Source organism: Neovison vison, chromosome 9 (assembly GCF_020171115.1).
Source record: "Neovison vison isolate M4711 chromosome 9, ASM_NN_V1, whole genome shotgun sequence".
Lineage (NCBI taxonomy): Eukaryota > Metazoa > Chordata > Mammalia > Carnivora > Mustelidae > Neogale > Neogale vison.
Window position 1 is genome coordinate 16795634 of NC_058099.1, and position 20649 is coordinate 16816282.

Sequence of the window (20649 nt, forward strand, 5' to 3'; positions counted from 1 at the left end):
CCATATCTTCCTCTTGTCTTTCTTTTTTCTTTAAAATAGGTGCTTGAGTCATGAGTTAATTGAGATACTCTTATTTGTGTTTAGCCCAATTTAGTTCACCTTTAATTTAACTTCATCTTGGTGTAATTCACTGCATCATCAGGCTCTTTTGAGGACTGACTGTGAAATTTCACCTGGATGAATGGCTTCCAGCAGATTTCTCACTGACCCGAATCCGTGTGTTGTTTTTTATTTTTTTCATCCCAGCCTTAATTGCTAGAGATTTACATGTCTCCCCTCCATTTTCATCCTCTGCATTCAAATACATCTGAAGAGTAGATGCTCTGACCATGAAGAGAGGCAGGCAGGAGGTTAATGGGCTTCCTTCTTGTCAATGTCTTCCTTGCTTGGGCATCATTAATTTACTACAAACAGGTGAAGATTTGCCAATCTGCTGCACAGCTGACGACTTGCTATTGTATCTTAGCTATCTTCTACCTAGAGCCAGACAAAGGATCAATTGATTCTGAGCCCAGATGCATGGACAAGAGGGTTCATGCCTATGTGTGTGTGTGTGTGTTGGAGAGATGAAGGCAGAGAGCTGGAAAGGGGCATCTTCTTGTTCTTGTACCTATGGAAGCAAGGTGAATTTCTTTGAGAGTCCGCTAAGGGACAGACAATTCATATGAAGATTTTTTTTCCTCCTCCATAATTATTGAAACAGATTTAGAATAAAAATTAGAAGCTTGGGACGCCTGGGTGGCTCAGTTGGTTGAGTAGCTGCCTTCGGCTCAGGTCACGATCCCAGCGTCCTGGGATCGAGTCCCACATCGGGCTCCTTGCTCCGCGGGGAACCTGCTTCTCCCTCCGACTCTGCCTGCCATTCTGTCTGCCTGTGCTTGCTCTCTCCCCCTCTTTCTCTCTGATAAATAAATAAAATCTTAAAAAAAAATTAGAAGCTCATGCTTTAAATTTACCACATACTAGACTTTTAAGGTTATCATGGGTGTAGCCTTTTAGTTCACTGGTTATTTGATATTTGGATCTCTTCTATGTTGTTTTTGGAATGTAGCACCTCTGTCTGATCACTTCCAGTTTCTGAGGACTGGGCACCTCCACCAGCTATTTTTTTGCATAGTTAGAGAGCTCCTGCCATACAGTGGACTCTTAAGATAATTACTTTTACTATTATACTTGTTATGATGCTACAGCTCTTAAGATTATGGATCTTAGAACCAGATATATCTAAATTTGAATCCCAGTCCTCCCAATTACCTTTGGGCAGTGGTTCTCAACCAGGGGTGATTTTGCCTCTCCAGGGATATTGGGCATTATCTGCAGACACTTTGGGATGTCACAACGTGGGGAAGGGACTAGTAGCATCTAACTGGCCGAGGCCAGGGATGCTTCTGAACATCCCACAATACATAAGGCAATCCTCACATGTGAGTAATGTTGAGGTGGAGAAACCTTCCCTTCATCCAGAACCTGAACTGTCTCAGGGTCAGTCTTCCCATCTGTAACAAGAGATATAACTAGAGTTGGCTTCACAGCATCTTGGAAATTACGTGGAATTCTATCTTGGATATTTTAGCAGGTGCCTGGCCCAGTGTAAGCACTTAGGGAAAATAGCTCTTGTAATTATAACCTATAAAAAGCATGCATCATGTTGCTTGGGACTCAGCTACAGTAATAAGGGGGTAAACATGAGTACTAGCAGTACTACTACTACGGCAGCCCTTCAGATAACAGAAGATAGGTTAATTTTACTCTTTCCTATTATCTTGTTGTTCCTCATGATACCAGTCCAAGCCCTCATAGCAGACCAGCTTTTCATACCTGGCCTGGTCTGCTTTGTTAGTTGTATTTTTCACGTGACATTCAGATCTCAACGGAGTCCCCTAGGCATGGTCTGAGCAATGCATGGCGGAGCTGTCGCCCTTGTGTTTCTGTTCATTCTGTTTCTATTCATGTTGCTTTCTTAGTGGTCCTCTTACTGTTAACTTGCACTGCGATCTCTGATGCCCAAATTGCTGAATGGAAATGACACAAGGAAGGAGACGAAGGAAGAACTCCCGGCTGAACAAGTGTTTATAAAATGTGCATTTTGGGGAGCACCTGGGTGGCTCAGTCGGTTAAGCGTTTGCCTTTGGCTCAGGTCATGATCCCAGGATCCTGGGATTGAGCCATGCATCAGGCTCCTTGCTAAGCAGGGAACCTGCTTCTCCCTCTCCACTCTCCCTGCTTGTGCTCTCTCTCTCTTTCTTTCTCTCTCTCTCTGTGTCAAATAAATAAATCTTTAAAAAATTTTTAAAAATTAAAATGTACATTTTTGATGAGGAATCCAAAAAAACCCTACCTGGACACTTCTGCCTAACTCAGGCTTTTGGGTCCAGCTTCTGGAGGTTGAAATCAGGAGATGACTGATAGGAGCTAAAAGGTGAGGACGAAAGGAGACAGGTAGCACTTGTGGTTTCTAATCCGCGAATACTTCTCATCAGAACAATGACAGGAGCATGGGACTCCTCCCAGGGCTCTCAGAACCCCCAGTGTTGCGACTGCATGAGCTTGGTTTGAGGTTCGTTCCCAGCCTCCCTGTCTCTCTCTCTCTCTCTTTTATCACATTTCTCTACCTCATTGTGCACATCGAGCAAAATGAGAGCATTCCTCAAGACCCATCCGCCCGTGCACACAGACTCACTGTGCAAATGGCTCCCTAGGATGGATCTCTATTATTTCACCAAAAAACATCAGAGGAGGAATTTGTTCTGCTCTGCTAAAGACATGATTTCCAGTTCTTTCTACTGTCTTAGCTTAGTTTTTTGACTGCTCCCTGGGAAAAGGATGGAGAGAAAAGAGGAGGTATCCATAATCCTTAGCTGAGCTAGTTTAACTGGGACTGAATAAGGGAAGACAGAGATAATAAAGGATTATCGAGCCATGGAACAGAACAAATTCCTCAGATGTATATGTGACCCCCGTATCCACACATTAGCCCCCCGTAGGTGCGTGGGACAGCTCCAACATACCATAGTTTGGTCCCTTTTCTGCTCTCCCCACATCCTTCTTTCATTCCTCCGACTGTCTGCATCATTTCAACAGTGGTTAAAACGACAGGCCTCAGACCAGCCTGGGCTCCAGGTCAAGCTGTGTCCCCACAGGATGATACTAATGTCACCTGTTCTCCAAGCTTGTGGGGAGTAGGATATGAGGCCATGGTGTCCAGCATAGAGTAAACACTCAGGAAGTCAGCCCATTTGAAGTGGCGGTGTCACTAGTGTGCCTATGTAAACCTGTCCTGTAGGTCGCCTCCTCTCCATTTAGTAAATGTAGAACATCAGAGGACAGAGAGGCAGGGTCCGCTGTGTTCCGTGGTGAGCGTGTACGAATTGGCAGGCCCAGGATTTGAACCCCAGGGTAATAAGATAATTTTGCACAGTGTTTCTAGCACGTTTTTTTTTAAGATTATTTTTATTTATTTATTTGACAGACAGAGATCACAAGTAGGCAGAGGCAGGCAGAGAGAGAGGAGGAAGCAGGCACCCCGCTGAGCAGAGAGCCCGACGTGGGGCTCAATCCCAGGACCCTGGGATCATGACCTGAGTCAAAGGCAGAGGCTTTAACCCACTGAGCCAGCCAGGCGCCCCTCTAGCATGTTGTTTTGTCTCACTTCTTGGCATGGAACCTGGCACTATGTTTAAGGATGTGAAAAACAGGACTTAGAAGCCCCCCGCTGTCTTTACTGAGCTATAGCGAAGTGTCAGTATTGCAAAGTTCATGGTGGCCCAGTTTATCTAAAATGCTTTAACGTGCGTCTCACAGAAACTGGAATTTCCTGAGGCTCAGAGAGGCTTGGTGTGTGTCCGAAGTCACACAGCAGCTGAGCTGGAGCTCATGGGCGGGTCTTCTTCTGCCAGATCCGCTGAGTTTTCAATCCGGGAATCTCTGTTCTCCCCTCCCACCATTGTTGCTCTCAAGGGTCTCTCCACCCGTTTTAGTGTGGTGGTGGCATGTAATCACGAATAATAAAACAAGCCTGCTCTCACTGTCATGCAGGAATGGGAAATTGAAATTATAAGTCATTAAATGGAAAATCCCCAGCCTTACAGTAACGCTAACTCAGCCTCAATCCATTACTGCCTATATATTTAGCTAGTCTATTTTTAAGAGTTTAATATTGAGAAATAGGACATATTTATAATGCAGCTGCATTAATTTCACTGCAAAATCCCTGCTATTTGCTATAGTTGACTTACATGTGTTTAAATTTACAACCACCCTTTTGCACTGGGGAGATAGGCCCTTAGTTTAAAGGAAGACGCATGGAAAATCTGCCAGTTGAAGTAGTAAGATTGTACAAATCCCATAGTCTGCGCTCTGGTGAACCCCTCCCCCCGCCATTGCATGGCTTCGTAATGGACTTAAGTCACGGTGTGTATTCTCACACCCCTCATTCAGTGGCCAGTCATCCACCCCTCGGAACCTTTGTCCACTCATTCACCAACCATAGCCCAACGCTGTAAGCTCTGAATGGATGGGCTAATAGTCTTTATGCCCCTGAAGAGGGACACCTCAGTTTCAGGTCATTGTTATTTCTAGGATAGTCTTCATAATTATCATTAATGCGATCAAAGGGAAGCTGGCTCAGAGGGGTTACTTTCATCTATTCCAATATGCAGGTCAGTTCATTAAATCATTGTTTATTGGTCGCACTCCAAAACAATCCTTGGGGTAGTATTGGGAGATACTTGTCCAACTCTGCTCTTCATAGGTTAGATGACACTTGAAAAGTAATTAATCTTGCTGTGCCTCACTTACCCATTTGTCAGATGGAAATAATAATAGGCATCTTGTCAGGTTGCCTACCAGTCAATCATTGCTACAATAGTGCTACATAACAAACAGCTGCAACATCTCAGTGGCATCCAACAAGAAACATCAATTTGTCATGTGTGTGGAGTGTTGTGCTCATCTTAGATGGGTTTGCTTATAATCGTCAGACTGGGGGGGGGGTCCGTGCCCCAGGTGATAGGAGTCAGGTGCCGGCTCCGTGCTGCAGAGCTGTGAATCCCCCACATGTCATTCATCCTCCCTGCACCAGCGGGCTGGCTGAGACCGGTCCTCCTCACGGTGGTGGCGGGTGTAAATGTGGGAGCAGAAGAATGTGGTACCTCTTGAAGCCTGTGCTTGTAACTGACATACGCTGACCTTGACCCACATACCATTGGCCGTAAGAAGTCACACAGCCAAGAGAAAATCAAGGTACAGTGAAGTACCTTCCATCTACCAAGCGGGTATAGCAAGGGTGTGGGTGGGGGGGATGGGGCGATGAAAGGAGGCTAATTATTTCATGCACGACAGTCATGATGAGAATCATATTCGATCATAACTGTTTACCTTAATATCTATCACATTATAAACACTCCATAAATGGTAAGTGTTATTATTACTGCTGTTATGATTATATGACTAAGGAGATGTCCTTAACAGATTGGAATGGAAATTTGAGTGAATCTCGGTCACAACCGAGATCAATCAGGGAAGTCCAAGCTAACTCTCTGGGGGGAAAAAGTGAAACCATGAACAGGTTAAATTTCTGGGGAGGAAGGGGGGAGGGGTAAGAAGGTGGGCATCTCCCCTCCTGCTGCTAGAAAAGAGCTGCCTCCGGCTCATGATGGTGGAGTTCAATCTTCCCTGGCAACAGTACACACACACTTTTTTTTTTTCCCCTGAGACCTAGGAATCCCTTGGAGGTCAGAGCATAAACTTGATGAGTCTGACAGAGTGAGGCGTGAGTGTAGACGGAGGGCCACGAGCAGAAGTTCGGGATCCAGGATTAATGTTGCAGAGGTATCCAGGTTCCAGGTTTTGGCTACAGGCATGGGGTAACCATGGACATGGGCTCAAGTAGAGTGGAGATAGAAGGCCCCAAGCCAGGCACGACAGTCAAGTTTATCCATGAGAGGACCACAGGGAGTTCGAGGCCTTAGTCAAAGGGTATGAGTTAGCCAAAAGGGAAGGGAAGAAAGCAGCAGGCATTAAGCTTTGACTCAGGGCAAGGCCCTCTGCAAGCTTATCTCACTTAAGCCCGGGAACAATAATGATAATAAAGGCTGTACTTCGTTGAGTGCTTAATCCGTTTTGGGTACTGAGCTAAGCACTTTGCATGTATTATGGCATTAAATTTCAACCAGGAAAAAACCCACAAAACCACACACTTCTTGAGGGAGATTTATGCTCAGGGTTTTACAGGTGAAGAACCGGGGCTTAGGGCGGTGGAGAAACACACCTAAAGCCGCAGAGTGCATCCGTGAGAGGAGGGAGGTGAAAACCCAGTCTCTGGGATTCCTACTCTGCAGACTCCTCCTGAGCTGGCAGGGCTAGGCACTGGAAAGGGTCATGGGGCTAGAGAGTAGGGCTCTCAAGTAGAGGGGCTCTTCGAATGAGGGTTAGGAAAAGAGGGAGACGTGTAAAGCAAGAGCGAGCATTCTTCCTAGCTGAAGACGGATTCTCTCGGTAATGAAATCATCTCCCACTGGAATCTCTAGAAGATCCAAACGGTGTGGGATTTTCTCTACAGTCATTGTCCCTGTCACCTGCGGATGGCTCTCTTTTTAAAGTCTCCTTTACCTAGTTCTGCATTCTTTAAGGTTCAGGACTAGCTGCATCTCCAGGAATTTTCAAGAGCCTTTCCAGTTGCAAAAGGAATTGGAGGGCACGTTCTCAGTGTTCTTGTCACACTTCTCTGGCTGTTTCGCACGCACTCTCTTCATTATGTTTACTTGTCTCTTGCACTAAAGAGCTTTGCAGTGGAAAGAAGGGACAATGTACGTTTCATCCCTGTCTGCCCAGTGCCCGCATCTGGATGCAGCACCCAGGACTACTGTTGGCTCCAGTTGTAGGACCCAGGTTGCCCCGCAGCCCCAGGCCATGCAGAACCACACACTTGGCCTTCCTATGCAGTTACAGAAAGGAGGACTCTGGGAGAGGACTCTGGCTGGTGTCTGTGAGTCCCCACGGATTCTGGACTTCTCTATACCCTGCAGGTTTGGGCAGAGGATCTGGATTCGCCATGACTGATGGTTTAAGATCTTTTTGGCCAAGAAAATAACAGTATTAACTCTCATTTCTTAAATGCTTACTCTGCATCAGGCACCGGGGTAAGCATCTTAGCATCTCATTTAACCCCCAAAACAGCTTTATGAATTTGGAATTGCCAACCTCAGCTTAACACTTGGGGAGGCTGAGACTTTGCGTGGTTAAGGGGTTTGCCCCCATCTCGCAGCTGGTAAGGAATAGAGCTTAACATTCCAAACTGCAACTGATTCCAAAGCTTTCCCGCAGCCATGCCTTGCTATCTCTTGCACAGGACTTGTTGGCCTGCTGTTTCAACTTCAGCCCAAACTCTGGAAGTCTCCTGTGCCTCTCTGGGCTCTATGAAAACAGGAGATTGTAAAGAGAGCATTCTCCGGAGATAAGAAGGCCCCGCGAAGTCGTGACTGCAGTCCTTGTGGTTATTCATCTTACTGAAAGCCCAGTTTCATTTACATTTAGAACTACAGGGCCATGGAGCGGGAAAGAATCTTCGAGACCATCTGTGTCCTGGCTAGGGACTGTGGAACCAGCTGCAGAGAAACTGGAAGGTATTGTGTTTTGAAGAGAGCTGAGGCAAATAGCACTAATTTTTTTTATTCCATCATTCCAGCTTGATGTAGTTCTCCAGCAGAAATTATGACCACCCTCCAAGTCTGCCGTGTTAGCTGATGGGCCCAAGATCGTGTTCATAAAAAAAGGCTGTTCCCAAGTTTTCCAATTTATATTTGCTGCTGTTTGTTCATTTGTCTTGCTAGTAGGCGCTTGCTTGAAGATAAGCCATAGCAGGCATCAAAGGTTTAAGAAAATGTGTGGGAGAGAGGAAAAAAAAAAAAAAAACAAAGAAAACTAAAAGTGAGAAAATTCTATCCATCAACTTTTTAACCCTGAGAATGGGGAAGAGGTGGCCATTTTTTAAAAAATGTGTATATGGATTTTATTTTGAATTTGTTCTACTTGTGGAATATTGTCATCTGGCTAAGGAATACGGACTATTTTCTTTTTTCCTTTTTTTTTTCTTTTCATGAAGAGGTGGCTGCTCTAGGAGACGCAATGTTAGATTCAGTGACTCGATTCTCACAACTTCCAACTGTGATGATTCTTTGCTTTTGTACCAGGTCTTCCCAGCTGGTATGTGCTTTAGAGCAGGAATGTCTTAATACTGTCCCCCACAATCCTGGCATCTAAGTATGCCTAGTCCAAAGCCTCAGGACACAGACTATTAGTCAGGGTTGTCCAGAGAAACAGAACCAATAGGAAGTACTTCTATCTCTATCACCTGTTGGTTATATATATAGATTTTTTCTATCTCTATATCTTTCTACCACTTTCCATCTCTATCAGCATCTGTCTAGAGATTTGTTTATTTCTCTGTTAATTTGTTTTAAGGAAATGACGCCTATGATTTTGGAAGCTGACAAATCCCAAATCTTCAGGGTAAACCTTTAGGCTAGAGATGTGGGGAACGCTTAAATGTTGCAGCTCAAGTCTGAAGATGATTTGCCGGCGGAGTTCTTCATCCCTTGGGGGAGGTCAGTCTTTTTTCTGTGAAGGCCTTCAGCAAGTTGCATGAAGCCCACGCTCATGATAGAGGGTTATCTGCCTTATTTAAGGTCTACTGAGTTAAATGTTAGTCTTATCAAACAAAACAAAAAAACCAAAGCAACAACAACAAAACAAACCATCACAGAAACATCAAGAATAATGCTTGACCAACTCTCTCTGTTCCGTGGCCTAGACAAGTTGATATATAAAATTAAACATCACTAGATCTGAGGTTAAAATGGTCTTAGAATTTGGGGAATTAGGGAAGAGTGGTGGAAACAGGAGACTTGAGGGCTGGACCTTGGTCTTCTGCAGACTTTTGTCATGACTTTGTCTCTCGGTGCCTTTGTTCTCACATGTGAATAAAAGAGGAATTATATATTCTCTGAAAGAATTTTCAAAGTGGATATTTTATAATGCAGGTGACTTTCAAAATGAATGAGTGAACACATGAGTGGATGGATGGATCGATGAAATGATTGACCAATCACAAAGCCAAAGGGTAAGGGAGAGGAATTCATTGAGAGGTAATTAGTGAGAGGTATTTAGGGAATTTAGAAAGAGGTAATGAGTGCTCTTTCTTGAGCACCTACTAGGTTCCAGGAGCTCTGTTAGACAATTTATATACATAGTTACATTCAGTTCTCCCACTGCCCTGCAGACATTTACAAACAAAGAAACTGAGCCTTGTGAAAGAGAAGGGAGTGACTCCAGGTCACACAGGGACAGAGCGGACATTAGAACCTTACCCTGGAACCTGAGTTGGCTTTGTTACTAGTTACTAGTCACTAGTCAGTTACTAGTTACTAGTCAGTTACTAGTTACTAGTCAGTATCACTAGTCACCTGCGGCTTGTTTCTCTGAACATAGTCCTTAGTGAGATAAAGCTGACAAATGGGGCATGAGTTGAGCCTAAGACCTCCAGGCTGTACAGTCTAGACCATCAACACTGAGCAAGATCCCTCCATCATAGTTGACCAGTCTCCAGTCAAGGTGAGCCCCTGGCTTCAGCCAGGGTCAGGTTGCCTGGGGCTCCTTGCCTGGATGATTTAAGAGGGGCTGGGGTGTCAGAGTCACTTTTCCAGGCCCTGAGAACTATCCTCCAAACCCCAAGACTGGACTCTCCACTTTCCTCCACCAACAAATCAGAAAGAAGACATGTAGCGTGGTACAGAGGACAGAGCCAGGATCGTCAGTGTCACCGTATCCTGGGTCCCCGTCCAGCTCTGGCATTCCTAAGCTGTGTGACCCTAGTAGATGACTTACCTTCTCTGAGCCTCAGTTTCCTCATTTCTAAACACCAGCTATTGGTGCTTTCCCTTCAAGCCTGTTAGGAGGAATAAACAAGAAACCGTAAGGAGATGCCTGGCTCCTTGCCTAGCAAAGAGTTGGTATTCAAGAATGGTGAATTTTCTTCTTACAGAGGCTAGAGGAGTCTAGAAAAAGTAAAGAGGGTGATGAAGGTGATTCAGGAACTTGAACCTGAACTTATGCAAGTGTCGGTGGTAGGACGTCACAGACTGTGTGTGGGGGGAGTTCGAATGAAGAACTGCTGGGTTCTAGGGTAGACACAGCATGCAGGACGGAGGACCACGCTGGAGCTTGCCTGGTATCTGGGAGCCGTATGCCTTTGCAAAGGCCCTCAAGATCTGCCCTCTTTTCTGCCTCTCCTTTCCCTTCTCCTGCCTTCTCTGTCTCCTCTCCTGTCCTTGGCACTCCCCCTTCCATTTCCTCTGCCTTACTTTCCTACTCTCTCCTCCCTTCCACTCATCCCTGCCTCCTCCTTTCATGCCCCCTGCTGTTATGACTGACCATGCTTGTCCTTTCCATTCTTGTTTCTCTCTTCCTCCCTCCTTCCCTCTCTCTGTCTTGGGGGCTGGGGCTCCTCTGCTCAGGCCCCAGTGGTTCATACCCATTAAACTTGACAGTCTCTCATATGGTGGAAAGAGGCAGCTTCCCCCTCATCCCCCTCCCTTCCTGGGTCTGCCGCGATGCTCAGATCAGGCACCATCTGTTGCATTCATCCGGGCGACGGGTGAGCATTTTGCTGCTCTGGGGAGGCAGAGCTCAGTGGGTACCAGGAGGGAGTGTGGCTTGTTTGGACAACTTGATATATTGATATTGATAGAGCTACTAAAAGGGATCAGAGGCATGGGGGTGGGGGAGAGCGGGAGGGAGAACGAGGTGGGCCATGGAGGGGCTCACGCAGGCACCTGCCCTGTAAGTCTGGGCTCTTGGCACTGCTGCCGCGGTGAGAGCCGCCAAACAGATGTATGGGATTTGCTGCCGTCGGGATCAGAAACCCTTGCAGCTCAGAGGAGCAAACCTTCCCTCTCTGCGTCTTCCTCTACTTCCAGCCAGTCCTGTCCGCATCGGTTTAGGAGAAAGTGAAGCAGAAATAGCAGGATGGGGAGAGGCTGGTCTTTAGAATCGGTGAATGTTAGAGGCAACAAAAAGGAATGGTGTATCTGTCAAGGTCTCAGCTGGACAAAGAAGGCATCTTCAGATGGGCCTTTTAGGAGAAATTCAAGGAAGCAATTACTTATAGGGACTTAGGCAGAGTGCAGAGAATCCCCAAGGGGTTATTGAAGAACATGGGACAAAGAATAACAGGAAACCACTACTATTATAACTGAGGAGGAAGGGACAGGACATGGTTTTTCTGGAGGCACTGAGGACTGGATCTGTGAACAGGGACCCCTGGCAGAAGCTGTGATTGTCAAGACTCCCAGATTCTGAGAATGAGGGTACAGAGACAGCAAAGGAGCAAGGGATGACCTGTGTCCAAATCTTCCTCCTGGATCCGCCCAGAGCACCTCAATGGGCAAAGCCAACTGGTAGGCAAGTAACAAGGAGCAAGGGAACTAGTCCGTAGAAGGTCTGCCTCTAGGACCTGGAGTGGGGCCCAGTGAACCTGGGGCGGGGCTAGATCATGGGGAGCAAATGGAGAACAGCCAGTACAGACCAGGAATGAACATGGGTTTTGTGGTCTACACTGTGCCAGAAGCTCGTGTTCTGAACCACAACACACACGGCTTCTGTAGCTCTTCCAAGGAGGGCATGTGCAGAGTCTCCAGGAGTCCCGCTCTCTCCTGTGAGCGTGAGACCCGCGTAACCTGCCGTCTCCTCGGGCACCTCTCCTTAGATGTCTGCAAGATACTGTGCATTCATATCTCAGACCCGACTCGTGTTTTCGGTCTTCTGGAATGTCTTCTCTTCTAGAGCTCCCATTCTCCTTGAGAGGTGCCTTCAGGACATCTCTGGAAGCCAGGCCCGGAGCCATCTTCCACACCTGCCCCTCCCTCATCCACATTTTCCAGTCAGCCACCGCCTCCTGAGGGAATTGTGCCTGTACGATGCTCCCACTTCTCTGTCTGCACTATTTCCCTCTGTTCTTTCTGCTCTGCAGTCTACTTCTCTATCTCTACCTCCGCTGCCCTCTCCTGGGGATCATCCTCTCGGATGTGGACTTCTGCACAAACGTCCCGTCCTCCTGGTTGGTCTTCTTCCTTCTATTTCTGTCCGTCTTCAGTGAATTCTGCTGTCTGCTGCTGGAACGGTTTTCCCTACATGAAGATCTGATTAAGCCACTCTCCTGTCTAAAACCATCAGCGTGTTCTGTCCTTAATAAGGCCCAGAAGGATCGGGGTTGGGGTTGGGGTTAGGACTTCTTACCTCTCCAGCATGATCTCACGCCACTTGCTTTCAGTGTTTCGGGCCCCGTGAGTGATGGTGCTGCCCCATCCTGACTCCGTCTCCTCAAAGCGTCTTTGTTTGACTTCTTCCCCTCCTCCTGTGTTCTCTGAGCCTCCTTCCTCCCCAACCACTCCCCATCACCTGGTTAACCCCTACTCTTTTCAGCCCTTAGTCCCACTACACACTCCTCGAAGCAAGTTTTCATGATTTTCCTAAACTAGGTCATATTCTGCTAAGAGAGTCTCTTTTCACCTTTCCTTTGTGGTATATGTCACTTAAGACTTTTTACATGTATCTGTCAACCATTTCATTCATCTTGGTCCATCCCGTCTATATGGTGAGCATTATGGGGGGGGGGGTGGGGGAGGTATTTGTCTTTTCACCATCATACCTTGTCATGGACTGTATGTTTGTGTCCCCCACAGAATCCTGTGTTGAAATCTTAACCTCAGACAAACTCTGTTTGTCTACTTGGACTCATATAACAAGATACCATAGATAGGGAGACTTAAACAACAGGCATTTATTTTCTCATAGTTCTGCAGGCTAGAAGGCCAAGATCAGGACACCAGCATGGTAGGGGTCTGGCTTACAGATGGCTGCCTTCTCACCGTGTGCTCACGTGACCTTTCCAGAGGGTATACATGTACGTGGGGAAAGCAAGGGGAAGGAGAGAGTGATTTCTTCCTCTTCTTATAAAGACACTGATGCTATTGGAATAGGACCTCACCTTTATGACCTCATTTAACTTTAATTAGCTACTAAAATTCCTTTCTCCAAATACAGTCACACTGGGGGTTAGGGCTTCGACATAAAGAAATCGGAGGGACACAGTTCAATCTACAGCACACTGTATTTGGAGATAAGATCTTTAAGAGGTAATTAAAATTAAATAAGATCATTGAGGTGGGACCCTAATAGGATAGGACTGGGTGTCAGAAAAAGAGGAACATCTCTCTCTTTCCCTCTCTCCTTCTCTCTCTCTCTGTCTCCCTACCTTGGGTTCTCTCTCCCTGCTGTGTGAGCACACAGTGAGAAGGTGACTGCCTGTAAGCCAAGGAGAGAGACCTCACTAGGACCCAACCATCCTGCCACCCTGATCTCAGACATTCCCCTCTCCTCCAGAGCTGTGAGAACATAAATAAATTGTTAAGCCACCCAATCTATGATTTTTGTTTTGGTGCCTGCACTAAGACAATACCTCCTATACTTGTCACAGACACATTACAGTTTTTTCTGAAAACATTGTCGAATGGATGCATGAACGGATAAGAAGATGAATGAAGGCATGAATGTGGGCAGACCCGTGTGCACCCCTACCTTGGAGGATTCCACATTACGGTTTGCTCTAAATGTTTAATTATAATTAATCTAACTCTTACAATTTGGGGCCAATCATACTTGTATCTGGGTTTAAACCATCAGGGTTGGGCGTAGAAGTGCTTCTCAGAATTGGAGGGTGTCTCTTGCTGGAGAGTTGTGCATGGTTGGCTCGGAGTAGGGGTCCCATGTCTGGGTCGTTCTTCTCCGTTCACCTTTAGGTAGACCTAACGGAGATATCTAGGACAGGCAGGTGAGGATATAAATCCACTCGATGGTCCATTTGCATTATCAATTGTCTTTTCCTTAGGTAAACATAGACTCCCCCTCTCTCCTCAAAGACAGAGCTTTTCACAGAGCCCTGTGCCCAAACCAGCTGCCTGGATATGAGCTATGCCCCAAATGCATCTGTCTAAACCAAAAACCTTACCTGGGAAAGCAGGAGCTCTGTAGAAATTGGGGTGGGGATGTTCAGAAGCCTTCTTTGTCCAGTCTGGTGAAATCCCTTCAAAGGAACAGGAATCTTTTGCACATACCATCTCCTGGCCTCAGACAGTGGGTAGCTCAAACTGAAGAAGCGTCCTTGCCTCTGGAGACATAGATGGAGGGAGGGCTGAGCTTGAAGATTTCAAAGTTGGGACTCTCTTTGGGAATTTCTCAGAACAAAGGCAGCGAGGCCACGTAGACAATTTCCTTTGCTTCTTTCTCGTTTCCTCTCCTTGCCTTTTATGTTGCCCCTCTCCTTCCTTCTTGAGCTTTTCTGCCTTTTTTTTTTCTCCTTTTATCTTCCACCTTTTTCTCTCTGCCCTTCCGACCTCACTGTTACCATTCTCTGGAACTTTCCACCAGTCTTGATTTTGAAACTTTACAGGAATGAGGCTAGTAACACATCCACCAAGGGTATTGATAAAAATGGAGCATTGGACTGGGAGTTAGAAGGCTTGACTTTGCCAATTGCTTGCTTGGAGTGAGTCGTACACCTTGTTTGGGTGGTGGGGCTTAGTTTCCCTACAGTTGGGCTGTTGTACCCAGTGATCTCCATGTCACAGGACCCTAGTTTTATCTCCTCAAAAGTTATTTGATCAGTGGGCTGCCCTCTTCCTTCATTGCCACTGCTCTGGTTCAGGCTGTCATGGCCTTTGGCTGGCTACCGCAGGAGCAAGGAGAAGGCCTCTGCATATATTCTCCACACTCTCATTAGGAATTATTATCAAAAGGACTTACGTTGAACATGCCAGTTTTCTGTGAATTTCCAGTGAACAACTTTCGCCATTAGGATGTGTTCCAAACTCCTCTGTGACTGATAGTGATCCACCTCTCTGGCCTCGTCCCGTCTTTGCCTGCTCCCTTTGGGAGCCACACTGAACTCCCGTCACTTGCTTAAGCACCATGCTCTATGTGGCTTTGGATCTTTGCTCCTGCGTCTCCTCCCACCCAGACAATCTTTCTTATCAAATCTCTTCAGTAATCTACCCTGATTCTATGCTCTTTGCTAATTCCTCTTTACCCTTAAGATATCTGTATAAATAGTGCCTCCTCCAGGAAGCCTGCCTTGACTCCCCAGATGGGTGAAAGGACTCTTCTTGGTGCCACTCTGATACTCTGTACTCTCCTATCCCAAAAGTATTGCAACATTGGGAATGCCTCGATATGTGTCCTGCCAAGCTATGAATCCCTTGAATCATGGATTGTGTCTGACTTTCCACCACCCTATCTCAAGGTCTTGGACGCTGCCTGGAACACAGTGTGTGTTGAATGCATAAGTGAGGTTGCCAGCAGCTACTGGCACCTGTGGGCTTCCGTATCATCATGGGTCAGGGAGGGAGCTCCAGGGACTCAGGGTGGCCAGGCCCAGTCCTCCATGGGCTGGGGGTGGGCCAAGCCCTAACCTCAGCCCCATTGCCCACCCTGTAGCAGCAGCTGAGGCGACGCAGGAGACAGTGGAGTCCCTGATGCAGAAGTTCAAGGAGAGTTTCCGCGCTAACACGCCCATCGAGATCGGTCAGCTGCAGCCAGCCCCGCGCAGGGCCTCGGCAGGGAAGCGGAAGCGGAGGAGCAAGTCTCGAGGTAGGCCCTCCCAGCACCGCTTGCCACGGTGTCAGCGGGCTGTCCCCAGGTTCCGCAGGCACCAGGAAGAGCTGCGCCCCCTTCCCGTGCTGCCCTGGACTCCCAGAGTCATGCCGTGCTGTCCCCGATCAGCCATCTCAGCTGAGGCTTGCAGACAGCAGACCTGTGCCTCTGGGTGGGAGCCAGTGTCTCTGAGCCCCTGCTGCCTCATCTGAGATGGGAATGGACCTTCACATCACCGTGGGTAGGTCGCTGTACTTCTCCCCGCCACTCCTTTCTCGCAGGAGTGTTATGGTATCTTAGCCCAGTGCACAACCCAGCATGCAATAAAAAGCAGGTCATCCTTCCTTCTCCATCTCCTCCTCCTCTTCCCATTCTCTTCTCCTCCTCTTCCTCATCATCTCTGTCATCACCTCCTTTTTTTTTTTTCTTTCTGGTCATCTGTATGACCTTGTGGGTGGGATGAACCCCCTTACCTATGCTTGGCGTCCAAATCCCTTCCCTTCTCTTTACATTCACTCAGTAGCCGCCAGCTCCTCTCTTCTTGTGGCCTCTCATGTCTCTAGTTACTGTGAACTTAGTTCTGATGATGTCACTCCTCTTCTCCCAGAGCTTTCATGGCCGTCCAGTGCCTTCCGAAGTCTTTGGGCTTGTGGAAAGAACATTCAAGACCATTGCCGAGCTCTCGTCTCTCTGCTGTGTCACCTAAATCTGTGTGTTCCACTTCTTTGTTCCCTTCCATCCTATTCTCCCTGCCTTAAATGACCCATCTAGTCTCTCATGGTTCACCTCCCCTTCCAATTCTCTGAAAAACAGTCTGAGGGGTTTGAAGTGGCGGGGGGGTGGGAGGTTGGGGTACCAGGTGGTGGGTATTATAGAGGGCACAGCTTGCATGGAGCACTGGGTGTGGTGAAAAAATAATGAATACTGTTTTTCTGAAAATAAATAAATTGGGAGAAAAAAAAAATGACCCATCTAACCCTACGAGAAACTGTTTTCATTTATGGATGCTTATTTACTCTAGGCAGCAGGCTATGTGCTGTATACCTCTTTTTATACTTGATTCCCAGCAACGCTGTGTAGGGGGTACCGTGGTAATTCCCATTTTACAGATGCTATCACAAAGGCACAAGGAGCTGCTATAACTTGTCCCAGGGGATGCCCTATTAAGTAGGAGAGCCAGAAAGAGCTAATCTGGCTGAGTTCCAGTGGTTAGTTTAACTAAACCACTGTATTCTGAACTAGCAAGGTCCTACCTGTATTCCCAAACCATCCTGTGAAATCCTGAACCCTGTGAAAAACCAAGCATCTACCCATTAAACTGAGGTCAGAAATCAAGGCAGAAGTTGGTGATGGAGTTGCTTTTAGGAATTCACATGATAAACGCCAGGTTGAACTGAGGCATAATGGAGAGTGAGTTGCTTTGAGGTTTCAGCAGCGTCCAGTGCTAACCCCAGCCCCAGTCAACTTCAACATGCATGGCTTTCAAAGAGTCCCTGGATGTCTCTGAGGCTCAGTCTCCTGTTCTGCTCAATGGGTTGCCAATCCCTACTCCAGAGTGCTGCTGTGAAGGTCAGATGAGGCGGTGAATGCAGACAGCACGGAATGCTCAGCTAATGCGTGTTGGGAGCGGAATAAATACTGTCCTGTATTTGTCCTATCTTCTGTTTGTTCTGGGTCACTTGTAGTTTCACTCAGCCTTACATATCCATCTTTTGTCTTCCATCATTTACCAAGAAATCCCCCTTAGATCCTCCCTGCAAATACAGCTCCCGTGAGTACAAGTGACTCCCAGTCCATAACCTCCCCTCTGTTCTCACTGCCAGTCTGAATTCATTTCCTTAGTGTCCTGTCTGAAACATTAGTTACACTACCGAATTCTTCCCCCTCAAGTCCCTCTTTTGCACCATAACTGTCTACTCTTCTACTCTTGGACATTTGGCTGTTTCTGATCATTTTACCATTAAACAGTGCCATACACGATGCCACATGGACATTTTTTTGGTGGTGGTGGGGCATCAAACTTGGCCATCAACCTTGGCCTTCACTCTTTGGGCAGAATTTCAGAATTTGCTTATTAATGAAAATCTGTTTGACTTAGATGATGATTGGATATTAAGTTATTTCAATTTATGAATCAAATTGGGTGTAAGAGAGCTAAAGTGAAAAGAAATGCATTTTTCCCTAAATGTATCTCGAATCTGTCCCCCCTTTCTTCACTACCATCATGACCATTGCCACCTCTCACCCCTGCTTGCAACTGTGCCCTCCTTGAGATTCCGTCTGCTCAAAGTTGCCAGAGTAATCTTTTTAGAGGCATATACCAGATAAGATCTCTTTCTGATTAAATCATTCAGTGGTTTCCTGTTGTCCTTAGATTACAACCCAAACTCCTTGCCAATCTCCTGTTCCATCTGGATCTGGCTCCTGGTCTCTTGACTCATTTCGCATTTCCTCGTGATCCAGCCGTACTGCCTTCCTTCTGATTGCAGGAACCCAGCAAATGTCTCCCCACTTTTGACTCTGACAACTCTTCCCCTCGCTGTGTCTCTTTACACCTCCTGCCCCGGCTGCTCTCCTGGTTCTCCCACTGTTCAGCTCTTAGCTCGGATACAAGCTCCTCCAAACCATCTTCCATGACCACCCAGCCTCATGCTTTCTACCCCTTTCTAACCCTTTTTTCACTTGTTCCATAATATTGTGGTCTAAAATTATTTTGGTCTGTTTGCTTATTTACTATCTTCTTCTTAAAAAATGTGTTTCATATTCATAAACCTAACACAGAGAACGTGCAGAACGTGCTTAATAAATATTTGTGGAATAAATGAGTGTATTAACCTCAAAGATCATTCGAGAGTGGCTCAGTTTTCTAACTTTTGAATTACCGAGGTAGGAGGGATCCAGGATAAACCAGAGCCTCTTGGTACAGACCTCCAGGGAATCTTGTTTCCCCTAGAGATAGACTCACTGATGGATAGCACATTAAATGTGCTCAAGTGGATGCTGTTAAGGCAATTTTCAAAATGGCTTAATAACATTGTGCTTGTGATTTTACTGCCACTATTGGGTAAGGTTTTTTTTTTTTTGCAAGAGAGACTAAGGATAGCGTGAGCCAGCCCTGCAGTTCCAGCTCATACACTTACCACCACGGCTCCTCAAGATTTTCCTGGGCTGAAGAACTCCATGGCCTATAAAAGTGATAGAAATGCTGCATCGTCCTTCTGCCTCTTGGAAACTCACGAATGCATCTTTGACTTTTGAAGATCCTGGGAAGTCCTACAGGACAGAGAGTTGGGCTTCTTTGTTTACCTCCACGTCTGTGCAACCATCTTGACCACAGACTCTGTATTTCTCCTTGGGACATTTACTCTCATCTTGAAGAACAGAAACGACCCTAGATATTTGGTGTTGGAAGTGCTCCGTCCAGCTGTATGGACTGTCGGAAGCCCCAGATGCGGTATGAGGGTCTGGAATCTCGGTCTTTCTTTCACTGACCAGCTCTTTCCTTTGCCTGCGGAGGTGGCATCAGGCCTTCTGGCCCAGAGTGGGAGCACCTGGCCTCTCTTTGCTTCCGTGGGCTTCGTGCCCAGGCCATGGTGCCCAGCAGTTCGCAGCAGATGGAGTGGGCAGTGGAGAACCTGGGTCGTGGAGTGGAGCACATGGTTCAACGCAGCACCAATGTGTTTCTGTGGCTCTGGCTTCCTCCCGAGAGCCCTCGCAGGTGCTCAAGTGCATCTTCCTTAGGCGGATGAGGAAGGCAGTGGGGGACTCCGGCAGGGTTTTATGAGGCAGCCGTTGGGCAGATAGACCCCCACGTCCACAGGACGTGAACAGTGAATGTGTTGGAGCTAAAATAAAGCAGGGGGAGATTGTTTGTGATGTGACGAAGAGCTTCTCGGGGTTTCTAAAATGTAGCTAGTGGTTTAAAAGTGGGACTTTTGTGTTTGAACTGGAACTACCTACCATGGGCTCACTTGCCCAGGCAAGTGAAGCTGTGTTAGCCTCAGTTTTCCCATCTGTAAAATGGTGCTAGTTATGCCAACGTCATGGACGGGTTGTGGGGTAATACCTGCAAAATGTGTAGCTCAGGGCCTGGCACTTGGGTGACTGACTTAATAAGGAGTAGCTAATGTTATCACTCATCAGGGTTCTGCGCACACGGCCTGCGGAGGCTCCCAGCTCCCATCTCCCCACTCCCAGCTCCCAGCTCCGCCCCATGCTCTCTGGATCTCTGCCTCCGAGCTGGCTGAGGTTCCATTATTCCTCGTCTGGAGTCCTACAACAGCCCCTTCATCCACAAATCCATCTTCCACCCTGGGGACTGGAGCAATCTTTTGCAAACACACTAAATCTGGCCATGTCACTCTCCTGCCTACAACGTTTGCCTAATCGGCTGTCACTTGCCGTTGGGGGCATCTCAAGCTTTTGTGATGAAGACTTCCTGAAGACAGGTGAGAATCAGCACACTCCCAAAGGATCCCATAGCTGCACTCAAAAGACATTAGTCGTAAGCCCCAAATTCCAAAACCAGACACCTAAAACCAAAAACTAAAAAACCACGGCATTCAATTTCATAAATATGTTATTTTATTTTTTTCAGTTAAATTATTTAACATTTTCTCAAGTCTTTAGGCAGTAGTGATGCCCCAGGAAGAAGAACTAAGCTTACAGGATACCACCTTCAAAGGGTTTCTGTAAGAACAAATGAAACAATGCTTGTACAGCGGTGAGCTCGGAGCCCAGCAAAAGGTGCACATTGAACATGTGTCCTCCATTGTTTTATTTATATCATAACTGTTTCATTATTTCTCTTATTTATATCAGTATCCTTACCCATTAGGAGTACACTTACTTCATTTTAGAAGTCAGAATCTGGAAGGTGAAGGGAACATGGTAACAAGTTGCCACAGTCTGCTACACAGGCTCATTCCTGGCCTGGATCCAGCCTGC

The 20649-nt window shown here is 46.8% G+C and overlaps 1 protein-coding gene across 1 annotated transcript in view; it reads left to right on the forward strand.

The window, feature by feature from the left end:
• The window catches only part of ASTN2 (astrotactin 2), a 736372-nt gene that overhangs the window by 116658 nt on the left and 599065 nt on the right, over positions 1 to 20649 (forward strand). The window contains exon 3 of the mRNA XM_044265036.1: positions 15547 to 15699. Coding sequence (XP_044120971.1) covers positions 15547 to 15699 — 153 coding nt within the window. The remainder of the gene's footprint in view (positions 1 to 15546; positions 15700 to 20649) is intronic.